Source organism: Haliotis rufescens, unplaced genomic scaffold, assembly GCF_023055435.1.
Source record: "Haliotis rufescens isolate VD_foot unplaced genomic scaffold, xgHalRufe1.0.p SCAF_2, whole genome shotgun sequence".
Taxonomy (NCBI): domain Eukaryota; kingdom Metazoa; phylum Mollusca; class Gastropoda; order Lepetellida; family Haliotidae; genus Haliotis; species Haliotis rufescens.
The window spans coordinates 54,660,291-54,684,523 of NW_025963890.1; the positions used below are offsets into that span (position 1 = coordinate 54,660,291).

General features: G+C 39.1%; 1 protein-coding gene across 7 annotated transcripts in view; it reads left to right on the forward strand.

The window, feature by feature from the left end:
* LOC124140837 overlaps positions 1–21,485 on the forward strand; it is a 60,860-nt gene extending 39,375 nt beyond the window's left edge. For 3 of the 7 annotated variants that reach the window (XM_046508628.2, XM_046508646.2, XM_046508636.2), the window contains exons 3-4: positions 17,388–17,808; positions 20,378–21,485. In XM_046508628.2, coding sequence (XP_046364584.1) covers positions 17,695–17,808; positions 20,378–21,328 — 1,065 coding nt within the window. In that variant the 5' untranslated portion in view covers positions 17,388–17,694 and the 3' untranslated portion in view covers positions 21,329–21,485. Of the gene's footprint in view, positions 1–7,236; positions 7,414–12,679; positions 13,671–14,623; positions 14,749–17,387; positions 17,809–20,377 lie in introns of those variants that run through there. The other 4 variants (XM_046508656.2, XM_046508620.2, XM_046508665.2 and 1 more) reach the window with 4 other exon arrangements.
* The last annotated feature ends 2,748 nt before the right edge of the window (positions 21,486–24,233 follow it).

Below are 24,233 nucleotides of genomic sequence, written 5' to 3' on the forward strand. Positions count from 1 at the left end.
GTCCAAGATTATTGCACTTATATAGAGACGTGCATGCACGTGTATATGTGTGGCTGCTTTCACTAGTCCGGACTGAGCCCACTGAGATACCATGCCGCAGTTTAACATGAATATCCCACTCAGACACAGCATACTGACTCCGAGCCGACCAGTCCTTGTTTTAGCCCCTTAATGCCGAGCGCCGGACAGGGTAACAACAAATACCATCTTTTAACGTCTTTTGATATGACGCGGCCGGGGATCGAACCCCGGACCTTCCGCTCTCCGGGCTGACGCTCTACCACTGGACCACTGGTCCCAGTAACGGATTAAACGCCATTGCAAAACAAAACTGAAATGAGTTTCAGCAATATATGACAGACACGCATATCCTTACAATATACATTTAATTACAATATATCCCTATTCGTTATGGCAGGGAACTAGAAACATATGTCCCATCTGATACAATCTGGGGAAAGAAAGGTCCTAGAGTCATAATAAGGCATTATGGTTCGTTTAACCTCCGCCATACAAATCAAAGGTTACGTTCGTCGTTTCCTTTAATGTCAATTTCAGCTATTTATTCTCGTTTATTTCTAAATGTGAACTGATTTGACTGTGACTGATTGAAATTAATGAGATTGAAATGTACAATGAAGCGTTAAATGACACAAAGAGAGACATATATGTCAATGACGTTGTGCGGAACTATACATGCCCCATTCTCAAATGTCAAAGGTTATGTCCGTAATCAGGTGTATTGCCCAGGTCAGGTCAAAGGTTAAACTCAAGAATGCGGAATTCGTTAAGCCACCACGACTGTGTACTTTGTTGAACAAAATTCCTACACATTTAACTGTAAGATGAAACGATTAGTTGTTTGACAATTAGGAGAATAGGAATAATGCAGAGTCGTGAAGTGGAATGGTATCGGCTGTTCTATGGAGGCTTGGAAAGGAATGGAACTTTCACATATTAGATACTTTTGTATGAAGTAATGTGTGATGTGTTGCCATGGTGATTACATAAGTAGTACATGAATGTGTATTGTGTCTTTGCATAATGACACAAACACTTTACACAGATAATCCATGTTTACTAACATATAATGCTAATATTATGAGTTAAGTGTGAGCTTTTGTTAAGATAAAACATAGATGATATTATTAAAGAATTATTTCATACGAAATCAAACCTGTATACAGAGAGTGCACTAAAGTATTCTACATGTATCATGTTGAATTACATGGTGGCGCCTGGTCCTGTTCACAACGCTCAGATCGCAAGTCAGGTGAGGTTGAGGAACGTCGGTCGCGGAGTGTAGTTGGATGGGTAAACGTGTCCGGCCCGTTTGCTCCTTTGGCGTCTCCTTGGGCAAGTTACTTTCTCGAAATATGATCACCCAGCAGTGAATGGGTAACCGGTAGGATGAGATGGTACCGTGACTGTTAACCTTCTAGCATCTCAGAAGGCAGCTCAGGTGCATACTCCCCAGCGAGATGACGCCCTACAAATATGCCCAACATTATCATTAAGTGAGTGAGTAAGTGAGTTTGATTTTACGCCGCTTTTAGCAATATTCCAGCAATATCACGGCGGGGGACACCAGAAATGGGCTTCACACATTGTACCCATGTCGGGAATCGAACCCGGGTTTTCAGCGTGACGAGCGAACGCTTTATCATTAAGTTACTAATATATAACAGATAGACGCTACACATAACATGACACTTTAAATATTTATACTTATGCTATCAAGGACATAAAGTATGAATAATGATGATTTACCCTTCAATATGTTGATGTCAAATGAACATTGTGCATAAAATAACACCAAACATACGTCCTCACACGGCCATTCTGAAGCATTATCAAGACAAGCGATTAGGTTTGTCTCTCGAAATACTTGCATAAGCCCATTTCTATCTATATACTGTCGGTATACTGTCAGTTTTATACATGTAATATAAGACTAACCCTCATGTGTATAAATATGTTGGAGATCACTGGTATACGTCTATAAATGAATGCATGGCTTGAATCTTTGAAGAGACCCGTCTGCAGCATACGAGACAACGCTCTCTCAGCCCTCTCAAGAATGTTATATGTAATATCACAAGATGACGTTTATTTAACATTTCTTTTTAAGGGTGTTCGTTGGATATGGTAATATCAACCGCAGTATTCGATTGTGATCGACCCTATATTACCCAAAATACTCGCCATGAGGCACACGTAAACATATCTAATTATAAAACAACTTTCCCTCGAATCCTGAATTGACATGGCCAATCTGGTAACTTCAGAGTAGTCTGGGATAGTATGAAACGGCGAGAGCCATGATATCATGGCTATCAGAGTCGTCGGTGTTTGCTTTTTCTTCTATCTCAAGTAGCGTAGGATCAATAACATTAGGATGATGCCATAGCATATCCCGGGCTTGTTTAGCAATCACTACAATTTGTCTCGCTCGTCTGTACCAAGATAGCCCCAAGATCTGTCATAAAATTTACACATATTTCAGTTGTCGTTATTTATTTTACCGTCTCGCTAGCCCGTCTGTCTCCGTTTCATTAGATAACATTGACATACCACAATGAAAATTAAATCATGGCCATGAATTTCCCTGAAGTTTCAAACCCTGACTTTTGATATTACAAGAAGCGGGTCTTATTTGCACCAGCTTACATAACACTGAGCCTAAGGTTAGACACACTTCTTTCGTCCAGACAGTATGGAGATGAGTGATCCTTACCGCCGAGATTCAACAAATGATAATCCAAATCCAATATTTTTACCATTCTAATAGGGAAGTATGTTGATGATAGGATTAGATTAGAAAGGTAAGATTATCCTGTCCATATTTGGCATGCTGCGTATACCAATACGGATGACAGTTCTTCATTCATACTCCATTAATTGCAAGAAAATGGAATCCTTGCCTTATTCGAGCTCTTTAAGACTGAAAGAGTCTCCTAGGGCTGAAATGCCCGTCGTTTTGTCAAGATCTCAAAGTCACGATTCTAGGGTGAGTTCGTCTGGCCTGTATTAAAGGGAAGGGGATTCAGTGCTTTAATTAAGTGGTTAAGAGGTTGGTACTTTGGGCGAAGGTTTCATGTCAATATGACTGAATCGATTTGGACGATAAGCCCGAAAGTCACATAGAAGTATCCCCCAGACATTGGAGAAGAAGATATAGTGATTCAGACCTTAGTGAATGAATGACGGACTCCGTTTTGTTGATGAGGGAGACGTGTGTCAGATTGGGAATTTCCAGAATGATTAAATGGACTGAGTTAAAATTTATGTTCTTTGTGTTCCATTGTAATTAGGATTTCACTTACCTCTTTTTGTAGGTTGTAGGCCATAATATACTTGAAACTTTGTGAAGTTGGTGTGCAGTTTTATTGTTTCTGTTTAAATTTTGTCGTGTCGTCCACCAGATATGTCTGCTTCTGTTCGGAGGTACGTGTGACCAAGTGATGTAGTGGGTTCGTCTATCGGTCAACTTACCTCCCTTAGTTGTGTCAGGATCTCATGGGGTGGATATGCGAATACCAGATGGTTCTTGGTCAGGCAAAACAATACCTGTGCATATTGGTCCATATCACCAAATGCAAACGTCATCTTCTGTGCTTACTTCGGGCTTCCTTCCCACATTAAACTCACGAATAAAATAATTTTGAAGCGCCGGATAATCCATCTCGCGCATATGTAAAGCTGAATTAGATTAACAGTAGAGAACCATGTTTCAAGACAGGTGACGAGGACATCAAATAATCTTGTCTTTTTTTCTCCAAGTTTAAAGAAAAGGTGTCCTTGTTAGCTCAAACGTTAACTGACTCAGTCGTAACAAACACTGTATACCTCAATCGTCAGGTACATGTTCCATCCCGACAAATGTGTCTCTATACATCACAAGTAGGCTTTCGTGGCCACTGATTGAAATCATACACCTCACTTCCAAATATTTGATGAGCTGATACTGGTGATGCGTCGTGAAAGTCATATTCCTTGAGGATTGCTGAGGTGTTTGTGGACAATACAGGTGGATTATACGCTACCTGCTCAGGCATAATAATCACCACAATTACTATTGGGTAACGTGATAGGACAGTTTTTCCTCTTCCTGACCTCTGCTCATACACAACCTGAGAGACTATTTGGGTTATTTCGAAGTGATCGCGTATCCTTGTGCTATAAGGTAAACCATTTTAGATAAGACGTCTAAAAAGAATATCCCTTCAATCCAAATTGTAAATGTTAACCGATCTGTTTACTGTTTAGAAATGATTCCAAATACGATGTATATATTTGATACTCTTCAATTACTGTACAAAGTGGTATTCTTCATCATGGTGTTAAATGGGATAGGGAACTGAAGAAAGGTTTCATAGTGTGTGCGATATTCCAACAGTAAAATACTGCACACTACTACAGTGTCACCTCCCTCACACGCCGTATTAAAGGAGCACTATGCTGCATAATCACCGTATGAATAATACACGTGCTTTCGTACCAGATTATATATCATATGATAAGAGAAGGATTAAATCCTTTCATTTGTATCAAACTGAACGGCTGCCAGTGCCATAAAACTTGAATGTACACATAATGATACATTCGTTGTCCTTTCATTCCGGCATAGCGGGCATAACTTATGCTTTTTTATTGCAATTATCAATGCTACTGTGCATGTAAACAATTTTGTGTATATGCTGTATGAAAGGAATAACAACACTTCATGTAGCTTTATGAGTTTACCATTCTCCTTCCCTTAGGGTTACTCAGGTACATAATCTTATAGTTGATACTGAGATGTCAAAATATAGTTGTTAGTGCCTATTCACTACAATAGGGTACATAAAAAATCACATACTTAACTGTATCTGTTCCTGCTGATCACTGCCCTGTTATGAAAACATCCCATTCAATGTGTTTTCATGTTAATGCTTCACTTGGTTCTTATTGTTACTGGAGATGTTTGCTCTTGTTGTCTCAGTGTTTACACACGTGTGTGTAGTGCAGGGTGATCTTTCATGCCGTTTGGTTTTAAGCAAAAAAAAACAACCCAAAAATCAAAAACAAAAAAGCTGAATATATTGTATTGATAAATAACGAATTAAACAAACGAATATATAGTCATAGCTCCCACGAATATCATCCTTGGACAACATCCATTGTTAGTTCACAGCAGTAGACCTAATTTTCAGGTATCATTCTAACATTCACATCCGATAACATCTGGGTCTAGGGCCCTCGTCTACGTTATCTCTATCGTGACAGGAAACGTGATTGAGATGACTTGACATTATCTATGTCTAATGATTCAGCAAAGACAAATCATATTAACTATTCCGTAATTCCGCAAGGTCTTAATTATCTTATGTGTCGCTGGGGCATACATTTATACTAAAAGTCATAATTATAGCTGTGATTGTTCTGACGAATGTTTTGATATATTGTACTGAAAAAAGAGAAGAATGAAATATTCAGTGATAATTTGACATATAATGTGACAACCTGACTTGAAATATTATTTTATTCATATATATCGCGGCTATTGCACAAGCCGTGCTTGTTGAGGCGTTTTATGACAGCCTACACCCAAGTTTTGACATAATTTGTTTACATGCGGTGGAAAAAGACATATTTCCTACAATGGCATATTGTCCTGACTGAAATTCCTTATGAATACCTCCTGTATGATTTATATATATTCTAGGTAAATTAGGACCCCGGTAGATATATGTTTTCAAATATTTGAAAGTAAAGTCAAATACCTGACCAGTTTGCACTTCGCATGCAGGTACAATTTTACACATAGAGTGATAACTGGATCATTTTTGACACGTCAAAACCGTAATGAATTTGCCCTAGGCCTCTAAAGTTGCATTTCGAAACTACTCAAAGCAACGGTGGTAGATTTTTATTGAATTTCCTTAGACCCTAATATGGGTCAGTGTTTAATGACGTGAAGAAGCCAGTTTTTCCCGCCTGTCTTGGTGACGTTAAATCACATCCCATTTGTAAGGTTTTGAAAGATGTGCCTTGGTCCAACTGCTCGAGTGCTTCCCAGCCTTTGGCGTAAAGAGAAGTGTCGCGACAAATGTTTATTTAGTTATTCAACCCCTGGAACTTATTCATGACACAAGTGTTAAGAGAAACCTCTTTTCGATCGTTTTAACCTCTGTGATAGCATATATGAAATTGGAAGACAAATACTTTCACGCTGAATGCACAAGCATAAACGAAACATCTCATCTTACCATGCCTACCTATTTTAGAAGTCAAGAGGCACATTTAGTGCACTGTCTTTGGATCATCTAAAGGTTGTGACTTTGCCTTAAATAGTCCCCTATTTCGGTTCTTATCAAGCTTAATAACAAGACATGCTTGTGCTCGTCATGAAGGTGAGAACTGAGGTGCCTTCCAAAGCTGTTTGTGGTAACAACAATATTGTCACGATCATTTATTCATGACCATGGCGTCTAAGATTTATGATCTTCGACAAATTGCATGGAATACTCCTTGGCTTACTTGTGTAAGGAAACCCCGGAGAATGCTACCATTAACGCATTTTTTGATATTCAATATGTCTTCAATGAAGGATTTATTTGTGTTTTACGCTTAGATTTCAATAGCCACTTTATGAACAATGCAGTCTGAAAATGATATATGGCTTGAAGTTGGCACTGTGGTTGTTATTGTTTATATATTTAGGATGCTTTAAGCATATTATATTCGTATAAAACATGTTTTTTTGGTCTGTGTATTCATGTCAGTTCGTATAGGTTAGGTGTTGTTAATATGACATTCATGTGTTTAGTGTTGTGTATATGTTAAACATGTGTCCGAGTCAATGCAAGCCCTTTGCTAACACAATGGTAGTGACAAGCTTTGCCCTTACATGGTATATCTCATGAACAGGGAGCACTCAATGAACTAATGTACATGTGATTTAAAACACATCACATGTAAAAAGTCGTCATTGTATCAAAGGATTAGATAAAAAAAACCTTCTCAAGCAGCTGCATATTTAAAATGACAGACCAAGACCATTATGTTTTAAATACAAAATGCATTTGCCAATATCGGTTATGAACTGTACATTAACTATGTATGTAGGATTGGTTTAGGGGTATGTCCAACCACGATGTGTGTACATTTCTCTCCCATGTTGTACATAGCCCACATAACATCTTATCAGCAGTAATTGATAGACAATTCTCTCTGGTGATAGCCCTAACGCTCGTGTTGTATTGCCAGAAGACCAGTGTCATTATCAACTGAGTGATTGCATTTAGCAGTGTCTCGCTTCAGCTCCATTCCTCGGTGTTGTGAACAGGGGGAGATATACTGGACTGATAGCTATACTATTGTTGACTGTAGGGCCGTGGCCTTGTCTGGACAGTGTTTACCTGATGTGGGGTTAGTATGCTGTTTTCATGTATATGTGGTACAAAATATCATGTTTGTGATAGACTTACATGTGTATCTATGTACGGTCAGCTGATATGTGGTCAACGAGATGTCTGCCGACCTGATCTGTATCATAATTGTTACCGTCAAATGCAATGTTTGAAGGTTAGATTTAGTATGCTTTTAGTGTCGAGTTATTTCATGCCTGGTTAGGTCTTCACGCCACCAGTCAACTCGTATGTGACCTCAATTTGCTGACATTGTGTACTGAAGTTTACTATGAAGTCAAATGTAAGCAATACGTAGTTTTAGATATATAGCAGCTGAACGTGTATGCCATACATTTTGACTTCAAGTGGGGCTTTGATGATGTCAACATTGAAATTGGTAACCTAGGGGTAAGGGTGTCACCTCGTTTGAAATGTATTTTAGGTGGTGTTGGGAAACAATTGGATCAATTACTCTTCTGCCTACACAATCCTTTTTCACTAACAAACTTGTCTTTTTTCGGGAAACACTAACGATCCCTATAACGCCTATCTGGCTTCTGAGCCAAACACCATTGCCCTGTTTGGACACATTATATTGCTGTTTTACAGTTTGGACAGAAACGGATACTCCGACATGAGGGCGGATTATAGATACGTATCAGGGGTTATAATGATGATGATGTTGATGTATACGATGGTGATGGTAGAGTTGATGATGATGATGATGATGATGATGATGATGTTGATGTTGACGATGGTGATTGTAGAGATGATGATGACGATGATGATAATGGATGATTATGATGATAGTGATGATTACGACGATGAGAAAATGATAATTATGATGACGATGGCCACTCTTTTGTCACTGAACGATACAGCATTTTACTTTAAAGAGCTTATCTGTATTTGTCTGGGGGCAGACAAGTATGAATTGCTAGCAACAGTGTATACCGACAAAATAAACATGTTATGTTAACGGTAATGACGTGTGTTGGTGAGCGATGAACTTGTAGGCATGCCATAATAATATATCATACCGCAACGTAGCATTATGTCACAATCTTTGACCGTACCTGTCACGTAGATTGCCGTTACTGGGTCACATTACAAACCGCGTACAATAATGTATTTCACCGGTATCCATTCTATAAGTACCCGTCTCCCGTACCCTCCCGACCTACGTCCGGTCAGGGTCATGTCAACATTTACTATGAGAGGCACTCTTTATATAATAAATATACCTTTTAATAAGCAGAATCCATATCTTCTAAATAGCCTCAGTCAATCTATCTTGAAAGCAATTACTCGAGACAGCGTACTATGCTGTACCAAAGTTGCAACAGAGACATGTCAATATTGAATTATATGTCAATAGCACGGTTCAATTAGTAAAATATGTTATTGAAGTGGGATCATGTCAAAGCACGACACGCAAGTTGAACCATATTGACAATGTTTATGGCTGGTTACGTTCCCGCCATGTCATGGTTGATAGAAGTAAACTAATGGCTACTATTATACAATGTCTATGAATTTTAAGGAGATACTGTATTCTGACGAAGGGCTGTGTTTCAGTATTGGGAAATATGGTTCAATCTTTGAAATGTTAATCCAAGGTTTAAGTAAATGGTTGCTGGTTACGAATTTAAAACCTTGCATATGTCCCAGTTTCACATTTGTATGCTCACTTCCATCCCTGATACGTTCACATTTGCACGTGGGAGCATAGACCATGACAAGTTTCACGTTTACAACAGATGGTTAATTTCTAACGATTACAAGGGGTCCAGTTCCAACCATGACGGGTTTCACATTTGTATGACGGGGTTCATTTCTAACCATAACAGGTTTCACATTTTCATGACAGATGGTTCATTTCTAACCGTTACAAGGGGTCCAGTTCCAACCTTGACGGGTTTCACATTTGTATGACGTTGTTCATTTCTAACCATAACAGGTTTCACAATTTCATGACAGATGGTTCATATCCGACCGTTACAAGGGGCCCAGTTCCAACCATGACGGGTTTCACATTTGTATGACGGGGTTCATTTCTAACCATAACAGGTTTCACATTTTCATGACAGATGGTTCATATCCGACCGTTACAAGGGGCCCAGTTCCAACCATGACAGGTTTCACATTTGTATGACGGGGTTCAATTCTAACCATGACAGATTTCACATTTGTACGGGGGAGTTCATTTCTAGCAATGGCAGCTTTCAAATGTGCACATGGCGATAATGTTTCGAAACAATGCAATGTTTAGTCATAAAATGATGTAATGATGGTCTGAAAAGCAGACCTATGTCCAAACTGAACAAACGATATGATTGTAATCCTTAATGTCTGGTCGTCTTCATTTATATCATAGTTTTATAAGGTTATGTTTAATATGGAAATGACCATTTCGAAAAGGAATCCTGCATGGACATTTGAACGTAAGGTAGGTCTTTACAGAAACGTCACACATCGACATCCTTACCACTGATGCTATGATTAGCGTAAGTCTACATAATGTGTATCATGTTTTCTGATGATATGATAAAGGAACAAGTTTTTTGGCCATTTTGCAAGATATACAAACAAATTACTCATTAGAATATGCCGATATGAATGGTGTCGCTTATATACAATTGAAACTTTCAACTCATCGTTGTGTTTTAATATATTTAAGCAGATTTGCATTCAATCCCGTGTGGGTTGTATGATGATCCCAAATTAATACATAGTATATTTCAGTGGACATTGACAAAGTAAATGCTGACGTGTGTGGTTTAAATCATGAAGTGAGGGTGTACCAAAATCAATGTTTATGCAATGTCGCATTTTCATTTTGACACAACTGTTTGAGGTTATGTACTATTTCAGTTCATTATGACATAAACCTTTTAATGATCATCTTGTCAACCCTGTCATTGTAAATCATCTTTACAAACTGATGGAGTTGTTTATGTTTTTCTTGGTGATAAGTGACAAGGTCGTGGTCCTCTCTCTCTACCGCAGATCGACATGCCGTGATTGTTGTTCGTATCACTTTAAGAACACCATATATATGCAGACACTGTCGGAGATATCGCTTGGAATGTTTGGCTTTAGACCTACTGTTGCGTGGTTATTATATATATATCTAATAGTATGCATCTTCATCATGTGTTTTTTAAGACGTCATATACACGAGTGGAGAAATGACCCAGGGTATATTTGATAACAGTGTTATTTAGGTGTAGGTCGACTGACTGTGTTGGCAAAGATTTTTCCATGCAAAGTTATAATTAATACAGAGAGCAATTATTTTGGGTGACATTAAAAATGTAAAGAATGGTGTTACTGTTATGAATTAGCTGTGGGTTGCATAAATAGTTAAACAGAATCATTTTCACTGTTTTCTGTGAGGTTTGTCAGAAAGAGTCACAAGGTGACATTTCCACATTTTGACGACTCAGTGGCTAAAAGGATGTCTGACTTCAATTACCGATACCTATTTTGACCACATTTTCTCGTGTTTCTTTATGTTAACACTTGCCCTTCCATATGTTTGATAAGGGTGCCATCATTGGGGCAGGGTACGCTCACAGTTTCGCTTACATCTGTTATTATCACTCCTTGATTGTAATTCATAAATATTTTTGTGTGTGTTGTGGACGGAATGGTACAACGGATGTCCTGTGACATAGAAACGGTTTTAAAGCTTTTATCTAATTATTTTTATGTTGTTGTTTTTTGGCATTATCCGGAAACATATCAGGATGATATTTGGTTGGTGAATCAGATACTAAGAAATGTAATGATCATATGTCAGGTCCGGGTGGTAGGCCATTTAAGTACAGTCCTATTTCAGATCCCTTAACCGTTGTACAAATCCCCACTCTGTGTTCGGGGACTGATGTGATGCTAAGTGTCAATGTCCAGTGCAAGCGAAGGCCACAGTTTAGCTGTTATGACATTTCAAATAAAGTAGGAAGCTTTAAAATGGATCCCTTGTGTTGACCCTTGGTCGTTAGCAGACATTGATTGACACAAAGTTACATGGGCAACTGACTCTTAATCCATTGTAATTCATAGAACATTCGCTCAGAGACTTAACGTTACTTTGCTGACGTTCGGTTAACAGCCTGGGTAATACCATTAGTAATCGCTTGAAGATCGGGCAGATTTACGAGGCCATAGAGCGTGGCTGGGAATTAATTGACTTAAATCTTATTGCTTTTTATGATCATTATCACATAACATCTTGTAAAGATACTGATATCATCCTACAATACCCTGTTCGAATTTCGAACATACTTGATGTCTATATCCATGGCATGGCTATAACATAACTTTCTTTGGAGAGACTTTTGTTTCAAGTGAGATTTGCCGCGGATGATGTCAACTTATCTTTTATAACGGTGTCAGTTGTCTTTCGTCATATCTTAAATCTAATTTATTCTTTCCCATTACATAGATAAATTTAAAATAATTGTCATTGTTTGTCTTTCAACAAATGTCGATGTTTTGGGGGGTTTTATATAAAAAAAACCGTGCTATAAGCAGATGACATTCCACCAGATTATGTACGTCTAGTGAAGAATATACATCTCGTAGGTTTCTTAACAGCGTTCGTGTCATTCATGCCTAACGGCGACCTTGACCCTAACTTAATATTCTCGTCAAGTACACAATGGGTGTATTTGGACGGGACACATGGTGAGCGTACGGTGTTATGAAAAAGATGTGATATGACATCTTTTCTTGAAAAAAAAATGAATAAAAAATAATTACATGCTTCAAGCTGAAGAAAGTGATATTATAAAGCCCGAATTGAATTGAACTACACAAGAGACGGGATGGAAATGAGGGGAGATAACTCTAAGTATCCTAATTTGATAAGAAATGTTAATAACGTGAATACGGGTACTACACGCCGAGAGCACCACTTGAAAGAGACCGTCGTATCCTTGGTTGTAATATAAGAACGTAAGTGTCACATTAGTTTGAAAATATGATTGTTAGCATCATAATACACTCTTACAGTGTTGAAGTGAAGGGACAAAACATTTGGTATAAAGGCGCTTCTCCGCTGCTCTTTGCGAGAACAAACCACGCCGGTTAAACACTATCTCTTCACCTGTCATTTTGATATGAAAGTTATTTGTTGCGTCAGTGAGGTCACCCACCCATGACCACTAACATTACACACACACACAAAACCACACAGTAGTAACAATTGCGCCAGAACGCAGAATTCAAACCCCTCCGCCCCAGTGACTGCCGTGGTATGTCAGCAATTCCGAACCATAAGATGTCGCATAGTGGCTTTGCGGTCTCGAACACAGACATTTATACAATTAACATGACAATGGGTGATCCTCGTCTTATCACTGGAGACAAGATTCGCAATACATACACGATAATGCAGACTTTTATAGACTGCGAACTATGATAGACATTTTGCAGTGGAGCAGCACAACCGAGAGTCGTGTATGTGAAGTGAGTTGGTTATGTAACGTTGAATTACTTCGAGGAGATAGGTGACTAAAAAGCTGGGACAAACAACATCGAGTAATGTTTACAAGGATATAAATCTACATGTTTACAAAAACGGACTTTGGGTGTGGCCTCATAGCAGAGCTGTCCTGATAGCAGACCTGCTTTAGCACATGGGCGGCTGTTTTTTTTCCGAATCATCTTTATTGCCCAGGACCGGGTGGTCAGCGGCAATGCAGTTGCCTTCACAACTGGACTCAATATGGGAACTAAAATGGACAAGAGTACCCCGGGTATTTGAGGGAGAAACCAAGCCTTGAATCCATACCCAGTGGGCCACAAGCTAGGCGGAATGGTGGATTTCAGCAACAGTAAATGGAGCAGAACTGCCACTATAGGATGATACCTTCTGCCGCTTGCGGTCCCTACACTAAGTCGCACCCCGATTTATACACTGTGGTGTGGATAAGTGAAGGCAGTAGGCAGGTAGCTGCGCTACGCTGAGATAGCACACAGAGCAACGGTCCGATTTTACCTGTGATTTTTGAATGCAATTTGCGAACGGAGTACCGCCCGTGTGGAGTGCATGTGACAAGTGTCTTGTGATGGATTTCATGTTATGTCAATCACCTGGATGTATTATTTTGTTCATTTCATGGATTTATTTGCCGGTTGAGAAACTACTACCGCTGTCATTGGCGACAGGGGGCTAGCATGCGGGGTATAGAGATTTCATTAACGTTGTCGAGTGGGGATTATACGATTGTTTCAAGTGGATTCTAAATGTGTTCTGTCAAGAATAAGGTATGTTTGTTTTCATTTCGGTTCATATTTCTGTCAATTTCATGTTAAGAATATGACAGGTGACATCTCCTGTCACGTTCTGTTTTTCGAGTATGTGGTTTTATGATGTAAGCTGTGCAGATAGCTGGAAAATTTACATAAATTACTAAGACACTATTGTCAGTATTCTCATGGTTAACACCCATCATGTTTTTTCTTTATACAGTATTTGATTGACATGTATTTCAAAGTAAGAGACTGATAGGTATGTAGTGGTGTATTTTTCACATGATTTCTGAAGTTAGAAATATAACTTGTTTACAAATATATTATATAAAGTCAGCATCATGTTGACATAAATTTGAAAAATAATCCATAGTGAATATAAGCATAGACTCTTTGAACTCAAACCTGTTCATGAAAATTCGCTGGTTATGTGATTGGGTATTGACATCAGCTAATTTACGTTTGAGTGTTTAAAAAAACGTCGTTGTGAATCACCCACGCCTCCTTGACAAACACGGTAATAGGAGAATGGCCATATGAAGTATTTGCTGTAAACCACGCTAAGCATTATCCTACATAGCGAATAGCATGAGATTTTAAAAAATGTAAAATATGATTTTCAACAATGACAGCTGTGGCTGGCAAATAGTCAAATATTTTAAGCATGGGAATCTCACGTAATGAAAATATGACATCTAAGTCAAAACATGTCTGACGAGGACAGTGAGATGAATATATATTTGAAATGTACACCTCAGCGCAATGTACATGATATACACACTGACAGTTTGGCACGTGAGCGGTTGTCCACGTGCTACGCATGAAGCGATCCAAGCGTTCACACGTTGTTTAAAGAGTTGATTAATGATCAATCAGTAGAGTTGAGTGTCCTGGCATTGTTCAATAAGTGTCCCTCGATCCCGTCACTTGACACTGTGTTGTTTTAGAGAGGGTATTAGTAATTGGGCTGATGGCAACGTCATTAGTGCTGTTTGTTAGTGACTTAGTAATTACATCAAGAAGGTTACATATACTCGTCTCGATAATGGAGAACACAAGTTTGTCACGATCTGTACCACTGTGCTGCATCCAGGTTAGTTTTTCATTTTGTAGTCCTGCTTATTCAGTGTTTGAACATAGACCACGTAGAGTTGCAGTTTATGTTAATTTGGAACCGAATGCAAAACCTACCAAGTCACGGACACTTTTCGAAAACATGCTTAAATACAGCTTGTACCTAAAATCAACATCATGACCTTGGAATGAAATGTATTTTTAATCCAGATTACACATAACGCGGAACAGAATATACACATCAAAATAGTATATTTGTTTGCGTGTATATACACTGCGATTATGAAGTGGTTCATTTAACAAACATGGACACATATTCATTGTAGCTATTAATTAGGATACGACGCTTCATGCCAGTGCTCTATTCTACCCTTCGTTACACAGCGCACTAGATCTGTGATCGCATTGTGCAGGGTCACACGCTTTTCGCCCCTGAAATACCTGCCCCTTTAAATCTGACGAGGCGGCTGTAGGGAAGTGTCTATTATCGCTCAACCGCTTGTACTTTTGGATCAATCGTCGACGACATGGGCCGCATTTTCGTCGTGGATTGTTGTCATCCTGCACATCGACATATATACTCAGCGTCATACTAACATATAGTTATGGCGGTAGGAATTGTGGTTTGTACATGTTATGAGATTGTATGTATAAAAGCTGACATGGTTGGGCGTGGGCTTAAGGTGGTGCTTTCTAAATAACCATAACATGTTGACTTTCATAGGATTGTACCTGCTAAGGGATGGTTTTTATTTAGGAATTTATCAAGTTTTCTTTTGTATTTCTTTAACATAGTATATCCTATCATTACATTACTGCACATACATAATAATAAACACTATTTCCGCTTAAACTCCCATTACAGAGTATAATAAATAATCTGATCTACTCTCAGAGTAGAATTGTTTTGTCTACATAATGCATGGCTGTTACATGTTTATACAAATATAAGATTTTTTTTCATATATAATTTCCACGCCAAGTTGGTCATCTTAGTACCATAATCATTCATTAGTGAACAGATATGGTAAACAAAACACGCATCCTGCACATATGTTAATCTAAAACTGGCTAAAGGCACCACACAAAAGCAATTAATGAGGAAAATGAAATGAATCCTTCTCAGCATTACTGCCCCGCTAGGAAGTAGGTTGTTCCACCAACAGACACGGACAGCTAAGAGTTAGCGAAGCGTCGTAAAAGCGTTATGAAACCTCCAACACTAAACCTTTTTCGTCCTGTTCGTCCTACAATCAAGATGATCTTATAAGATTCAGTGATTATGCTCCGCTTGTCTGAGAATATTAATCAATATTAAGGATCTGCATCTGATAAACAACAAATCAGTTTTGTTTATGATTCCCACATTATGATACACTCGGCCAGATCGAGTGTGAATCTTACACAACACATAGCTAGACCACATTAATTCTTGCTATTTTCAAAAATGAAATAAACCGAATCAACAAAGAGTAATGTTTTTTTATGGATTTAAAAAAATCATTTGAGAGGTACCCATATGAAGGTCGTTTAACATTCTCATTGATTATCCGTTCTATACCAGTTCTGAAGGCAGAACGGTATTTGACATTATCATATCAACCTCCATAAGTTCCAATCTGAATACAACATCCATGTATCTGGTTACTCATTGATATATCAGTGAACAATGTCCTCACATCAACCTAATTATCCATAACATATTAATGTATCAATAAGAGATTGTATTCCAGTCAGTCATCGATATTTCACAATCGATTCTCGCCTAGTACAATACTTGATGGATATAAACTCCATTGTGATTATTTTCTACTTCTGACCCGATTTTACCATTTCAATTAAGGTCGGTTACAGTACAGTAATTTGCTTTTCACGTGGAGGCGATGGATATAAATTACAATATCAATATGTTAATTATTTCCCTACCGATGAAGCTGATCTACCGAACTGTTTAAAACATTGCTTTACTCCAACGTAGAGGGTAAGATTTCTTCGATCGCTGACGATGTTTTTTTCTAAGTTGTCTCACATACGGTACTGAACTGTATTCAACCCTCAACTCCAAATCCTTTGCCTAATAGTGTTATTTGTCGATCAGCTATCAATTGCTTTGTCGAATGTTATTAATGCGATCAAACCTTTTGCTCGATCACGAACTGGGCTATTTATGCTCCGAACGGTCTAATGCAGTTTCAAGGGGACCTATATCAGAGGAAAGTCATCTGACAATTGTCAGTTCCATTCATGGGATGAGGGTAAACGAACCCGTTCCACTTCTCCACCTTGCCGTATCAGCTCCACGACCGACACCGATTCCAGTTTACAAATCAGACCAGTAATGTAATTCGTTAAGGTGTTGTCTACAACACTAACAGTCAGATCCGTGGTCACCGGTGCACATTGGTCCAATAGCTCTCCGCAATAGTCCTAAACATTTCAATTTAACACATTCCAAAAGCTGGGCGAATTTGCCATCCCGTCTACATATAATAAGTTGATTTGGACATGACGTAAATTAATTTACTATACTGTGTCTGGCAGTCCTAGTTTAGTCGTGGGGCCAGAAAGGTTCGATCACGTATTGGTTACAGTAACACGGTGATGAACATACGCAACACTCCCACACGTCAAATCTGATGGATTCTATTCCTTTTACAGTGATCGGGGCACTGGCATACATCACCACGAGCACTAGAGTGCAGAGTTGTGAAGCTCCTGTACTGGACCAAACGTTCATCGCCGTTGGCACTAATCAAGAATCTTCTCAACTTGAACCACCAAGACTTTCCACTTGTGGTCCGAGGAAAACTTTCAGAGAAGACAAGCGAATGTGACATTCTGGGAAACTTTTTGACTTATAACTGGTACCATGTTTTCTCCCTGATCGTGATTCGGGAATGGATTTTGCCGACGCTGATGCTAGAAGACCACCTCACAAAACACCTTGTGTGTCTTCCTAACTGTCATGAGACGAAGCCCTGAGCCCACCTTCATTGGTTTACTGTCTCACATAATTCCTTCTACTTTCCCTCATGTCCAATCTGCAAGGAAAGGCAACCGACCACACGTTTCAAATCAGGTTTGTACGTTTTCGTCATTGCCATTACGGACATGGAGACTTTAAACTTGTGTTTTCACTTTATCACCCAAAAATTCAAAATAGTATCTTTCTGGAGTATTTTACAATGTTGCCATGGTAGAAAAAAGTATTGTACGCTTTTGTTCTATGAGAGTCAATATTAAGAATATAATAAACGTACTTTGCCTATCATGCCCCAAGATGCGAGATTTTGATACAACACTTTCAAAATGTTTTTGGACTTGGTGGCTGTCATGAGGTGATTTGTTTCCTAAACATTTAGTTTATTAACATTTTGAACATAATTGTATACCATACATGTAACTATCATAGTCAGTTAAAACGGATATGAAATTTCCTCATGAGAAGTTTTCTTCGTACATAAACTAGAGCTATCCTTGTTCACGCGAACAAAACAGTAATATGATTTTCTTAATAACGAGACATAAAGAAACAGCAAATAATCTTTTTATTAAATTCTTCCCTTTGAATCAAAATCTACTTCCGTAGCACTAAAACTGATAAATAAAATACACGTCTAAATGAAATCTTAATGAAGGAATGCGTGTTTTACAAGAGTTCCTTATAGCTGGAACTGTTTAAAAGTTTCTGTACGTGTAGCGAATCTTCCCTCTGAGAGCCCAACAAGTGGTCAGCTTCCTAAACGCCATAGTGTATTCAGATCAATACCGCCCGAGATATTTTTAGATATATCGTCAAACTTGTATATTTTTGCTGTGCTCAGCAAGCTGAGGCTGGCAAAATCAAAAGCCTCGATTGGGAATTTAAAACTTGAAACACTGAGACTTTTAAGAAGTTTTGTTGTATGTACGTCATTATGGATTATGATAACCTTAGAATTTTAGGTGTTTGGTGTTCAAAATGAGAGGATACTTTGACAGCGCAGTTCACTTGTCATTAATGTTGACCAGAAAGACTCTCTGTGACTGTCGTGTTAACTATGATCACATGGGTAGGTAAATGTTTCTATTGAAGGGTCAGAAACATCTTCCTGGAATAATTTGTTAACATTCAGACTTTTCGCCCGTTTTCTTAATTGTGTGATTTACCACAGCCTTCGTTTATTTAATATTGTTATATATGGGTAGGATACTATCGCAATTTATCATGGCTTCATTAAAAGTTCATATGCAAAGTTCGCGTTGTATGTATTGCCAAATGACGTGAGAATCGACAATGGTCAGTCAGAAGCCAAAGTGTCTACGTTAGTGCATCAAATGACTCACAAATGAAAGGACGTTTCAATGCAAGAATGTGGGACTAAATTAGTCATGGAATTCACAAAGAGCGTCTGGGAGAGTTGTTTCTGGTTTATGTGCGAGGTGGACATTGATGAAATGTAGATATCATAATCGATTTCATCTTGGAGGAGTCAAATGAATACAGATTTAACACTATCACCGGCTGATTACTGTTTGGAGTCTGGAAATGCCGTGAACCCGCATGTCGGACTGTTAATATATATCTGTTGCTAGGAAATGTAACGCCATTGTATCATTAACATGAACTGTTTCCAGGAACGAAATGATAACTGCGAAGTAATAATTGAAACATATGCTGTTTAACTGATACATGTTCAAGTTTAAGGCGACCAACGGGATCGGGTGGTCAGGCTTGCTGACTTGGTTGAGACATGTCATCGATCCCAATTCCGTGGAACGATGCTCATGATGTCAATCACTGGATTGTCTGGTCCAGACTCAATTATTTCACAGACCGCCGTCATGTAGCTGGAATATTGCTGAGTGCTGCGTTAAACAACAAACAAACAAATCATGTCTTATTCGTACAAAGTAAATAATTTCAATTATTATAAAAAAAAATATATTAACAGTTGGTGCCATTTGAAGTTATCTACCCTGATTGATATATATTTTAGTTTACATTGTAAATGATTTGAGTGTAATTAATTGGGTGTGCTTATACACAACATCAGTGTTAAAGGACATAAGCATTCAAAATGGAAGGCACATACCAAGATGGGGCTTTGATACCATGTAGTAAGGGGTTTGATATGGAAAATAATATGTTAAACTTACCGTATTGTCATATATGGATGAAAATCAAAATGGGTGATTTTGATCAGGTATCGGTGTTTGCTTGTGAAAAACTAAGATTGACATAAGGACTTGGGAGGTATCTCTGACGATGACGTTTGTAATACCTCCAGTGGACGATGTATACATATAAATATCATTCGCGTGAGACACACACAGAAGATGGTATCGTTATCACAACGTCTTTCTCAAACGTGTGTTTAACGGCATATCGATGCGTTGCCGAATACATTTTTATATTGCAGAGCGTTATTCGCTTAACGTATGTATATATGGCCTTACTGTGTTTTTATTCTCTTTCAGATGTAACAGATAATGTGAACATGTTTATTTTTCGAGTCTGTTCCAGGTTGAATGTTTTTTTTCTTGAGCCATTCTAATTTCAAATTTGTTATGACAATGATCTGTTTATCGCGAGTTCATTTCGCGATGCTTTCTATTATCGATGATGCATTATGACATGGTCTTGACTTTCTGTTCTTCTGTTGCAGGTTCGTCTTCCAGTAAAGAAGCGTCTTCTTTGTGCCATCGTGTTTCTTTTGCTCCTTGTGAGTTCGTGTGTTGCATACCCAAATCCTAGAATAGAAGCCCCGAAGGGGAAAACGCCAGGAGCTATGTATTATAGGACAGCTAATTGCAGACCTTTAACAGATGAACAGCTTCAGAAGAGAATGGGCTCATCGTTTGATGGCTCGAGAATGGGATCCGATTTAGAATCTTTAAGACTTGCCGATAGTGCTGACCGAGTCCAGGAGGATGGTTATAGTGATGAAGAGGACTTAGATGAATTTCAAGGAGACGATCCATCTGCTGATATTGAAGATGATGTGATTTATGGTGAGAATGAAGACGTTGACGAAGAGGATGAATATATTGAAAATAAACACGAGGATGCTAAGGAACGCACCTATGAAGATAAAGCACAAGTGTTCAATTACATGAGACGCAAGAGAGGTGTATCGGACGATGAGTTGTCACATCGAGGTCCCCACTTGACAAAAAGGGGCTCGCTAAGCGATTTTGGTACACTCCATCTGAAACTAGCGCTTAGTGGACGTAGAAACAAAGGACATAGATCTCATGACGCTAGGAGCAGAAAGCAATTGAAGAAAGAACTCCGTGATAAAGTGAAAAAATCAAACAAAGACCCTCCATGGGAATGCAAAATGAAACATGAATATAAAAAGATGAAGGAAGGGATCTTCCCTCCATATGTCACCGACGCAAAGTGTGTCACGGACAAGTGCTTTTTTAGAATCTATAACTGTGTCCCTAAAAAATACAAGATTCGTTTATTGATGAGGGACCCGGATAGATGTAACCCTTTACCTCTCATAGGGACAAACACTACTTACGAGGAGAAGTGGTACTTCACATACCAGTTTGTGACTGTTGCGTGTAACTGTGAAAGAAGGAAAGCGAAGAAGCGGAAGCGACATTAGTGCATTATTAGTTCTACAGTCTTATCTCCAGTCGACAAACCCTACGTCATGGCTGCTGGGTGCTTGAGTTGAAAAACTGTTCTTTTTTGAGATAATGTAATTCAGCTACCCGTTGTAAATCTTATTTATACAATACATAAAATCGTTTCAAATTGTTTTTCCTGAATGTTTTCTTTCTTTGACATTGTATTAGGGAGTTGCGACTTGCAAAGTTAGGATCTGATTTATATGACATAATGAGATTTTGAAAGATGCTGGTTGTTGGCTATTAAGACGACGACAACTTGATTAATACGGTTGTCGGGTTGAAAGGTGAACAAAATGATTCTTCGTTTTAGGGCTGTTTTTGAAATATCAGTTTTCACGAGAGGCAATGTTCTTTTTCATCTGAAAATTCTAATCGACACTGCTATAATTGTCGGGCTTCCTGACACTTTGTGGCAGGTGATAGATACATATTATTCTGAGAGAAAAAGAACATAATAGTTTTTGTCAAAATTGCGACCATCCTCTTTCTGAACAATCCTGTTTCCAAGTAAATCATTATAAGACATTGACAACACACAGATAGTCAACCGCGGATGTTACGAGATTTTATACTGTAACACTCTGCCGTTGCAGTGAACGTCATTGTCGAAGTGAACGTCATTGTCGAAGTGAACGTCATTGTCGAAGTGAAAAGCGATGCGGATACAGGGGAGGTGAAGGGATGTTTCTAGATCTGATATGTCTCAATCTTCTTAGGATACGTCAACATGTACGAGGGAACGGGACCGTTCATGGTCGAGTCGTAGTTTGGATGTATCTATCTGTTCGCATTATATCAGGCATGTGGATACGGGAGTGAGGTCAGGTGAGGTGAAATTAGGTTTAACGTCGCGTCCAAGATTATTGCACTTATATAGCGACGTGTGATACGGGAGTGGTAATGGAACATTCTCAAAGCAGATATGCCTGTCTGTTCTTATGAGATATACATAGGTAGGGGCGCTGGTGGTCCAGTCGACTATGGCGCCGCGATTTGCTGTGCTCAGATGCGCCTTAGACGAGTGTCGTCCCCCGACCCCTACCCCCGGTACAGATTTGTGTTTTCTACATTAAGTTGGTCAGTTTGGGTACGCAACGCCAAGGCATACCTATCGCGCTAACATGGTCATCACTTGTGACATGCAAGTGGATTGAGTGAGTGAGTGAGTGAGTTTAGAGCGGTGTTTCACTTATAGCACGGCGTATCGGCTTGGTGTGTGGTTGTGTGTGTCTGTGTATCGGGAGAGACCGAAGTGATGCAGGCCTCAGACGTTTAGTGTTTTCATGAAACCCACGCGTATGGTGCTGGCAAACCTAATAAGACTACCAGGGGATTTGAACCCTCGAGACCGCCTCCGTGGTCTAGTGGTAGAGGTCCGGGGTTCGAGCCCCGGCCGCGTCATACCAAAAGACGTTTAACGATGGTACTTGTTGTTACCCCGCCTGGTGCTCTGCGCTCGGCATTAAGGGGCTAAAACAAGGACTGGTCGGCTCGAAGTCAGAATACTGTGTGTGAGTGGTTTATTCATGTTAAACTGTGGCATGGTATCTCAGTGGTCTAGCACTATGAAGTCGGCGTTAATCCGGACTCGTACAAGCAGACCCACATACACTCACGTGCATGCACGTCGCTACATAAGTGCACGAACCTTGATCGCGACGTTAAACACCACTTCACATCAGCTCACTTCGAGCCCTCGATGATATGTTTCATGTACGCCCAATACAAGCAATGTGAATCAAACTGTTACATTTTGCACAAACGATCTAAAATCCCCCACGTTGGCGTAAACTGACTTTGCTAAAATGCTCAACTAATTGTACTGTGAGCAGCATTTGTGCCTCCTCACAGGGCGTTCTCTGCCCATCCCCTTACTCAGTTTCGATGTCTCCAGCTGAGTTTCTGAGTACCATTTTGAGCCATTATCACAGCTATATCAAAGATGTCTCTTCAGATACAACTTATAACATGGACTTTGACAAAACACACATGGTCCTCGGTCCATGCTATACTGTTTACAGAGATACAGAGATACTGCAAGCTACATTTATCGCCGAAACATCTCATATAACACCAGCTGAAGGATTCAGTTTCATATATTCTTTTTAATAAAAACAAATACCTAGTATGCACTCACCCCAAAGTGCAGCTCATTACATATGTTTTGTGAGTACACTGCTGGATGATATACTAATAATGTGATCATCGCCTAGCTGATGAAGTTGCATACATAAGCTGTTTTGATTTCTTTTCTGGAGTACATGTATGTGATGTCCCTGTGACGGATGTTTACTGAGTTGGGTTTAACGCTGCTTTCAACACTAATCAAATATATATCAAGGGGGACAAAAGCCAAAAGCGACATTCACGGGCTTGGTAAAATCCCCAAAACATTGCCTGGAGAATCCTGCAATCGCACGTACGACGAGCAGATCCTGTGACGGCTAAGGGACGCAAATCGGCAGATCGAACCTGAAAAAGAATGAATGTACACGTCGACGTTCACTAACATGGATATGACGTGTCTTTTCTATTGCATGTCTCTGTCACACATCTACGTTCACTAACATGTATATGACGTCACACGGTGTCTTCTGCATTGTATGTGTCTGTCACACATCTACGTTCACTAACATGTATATGACGTGTCTTTTGTATTGTATGTGTCTGTCACACATCTACGTTCACTAACATGTATATGACGTGTCTTCTGCATTGTATGTGTCTGTCACACATCTACGTTCACTAACATGTATATGACGTCACGCGGTGTTTTTTGTATTGTATGTGTCTGTCACCCATCTACGTTCACTAACATGTATATGACGTGTCTTTTGTATTGTATGTGTCTGTCACACATCTACGTTCACTAACATG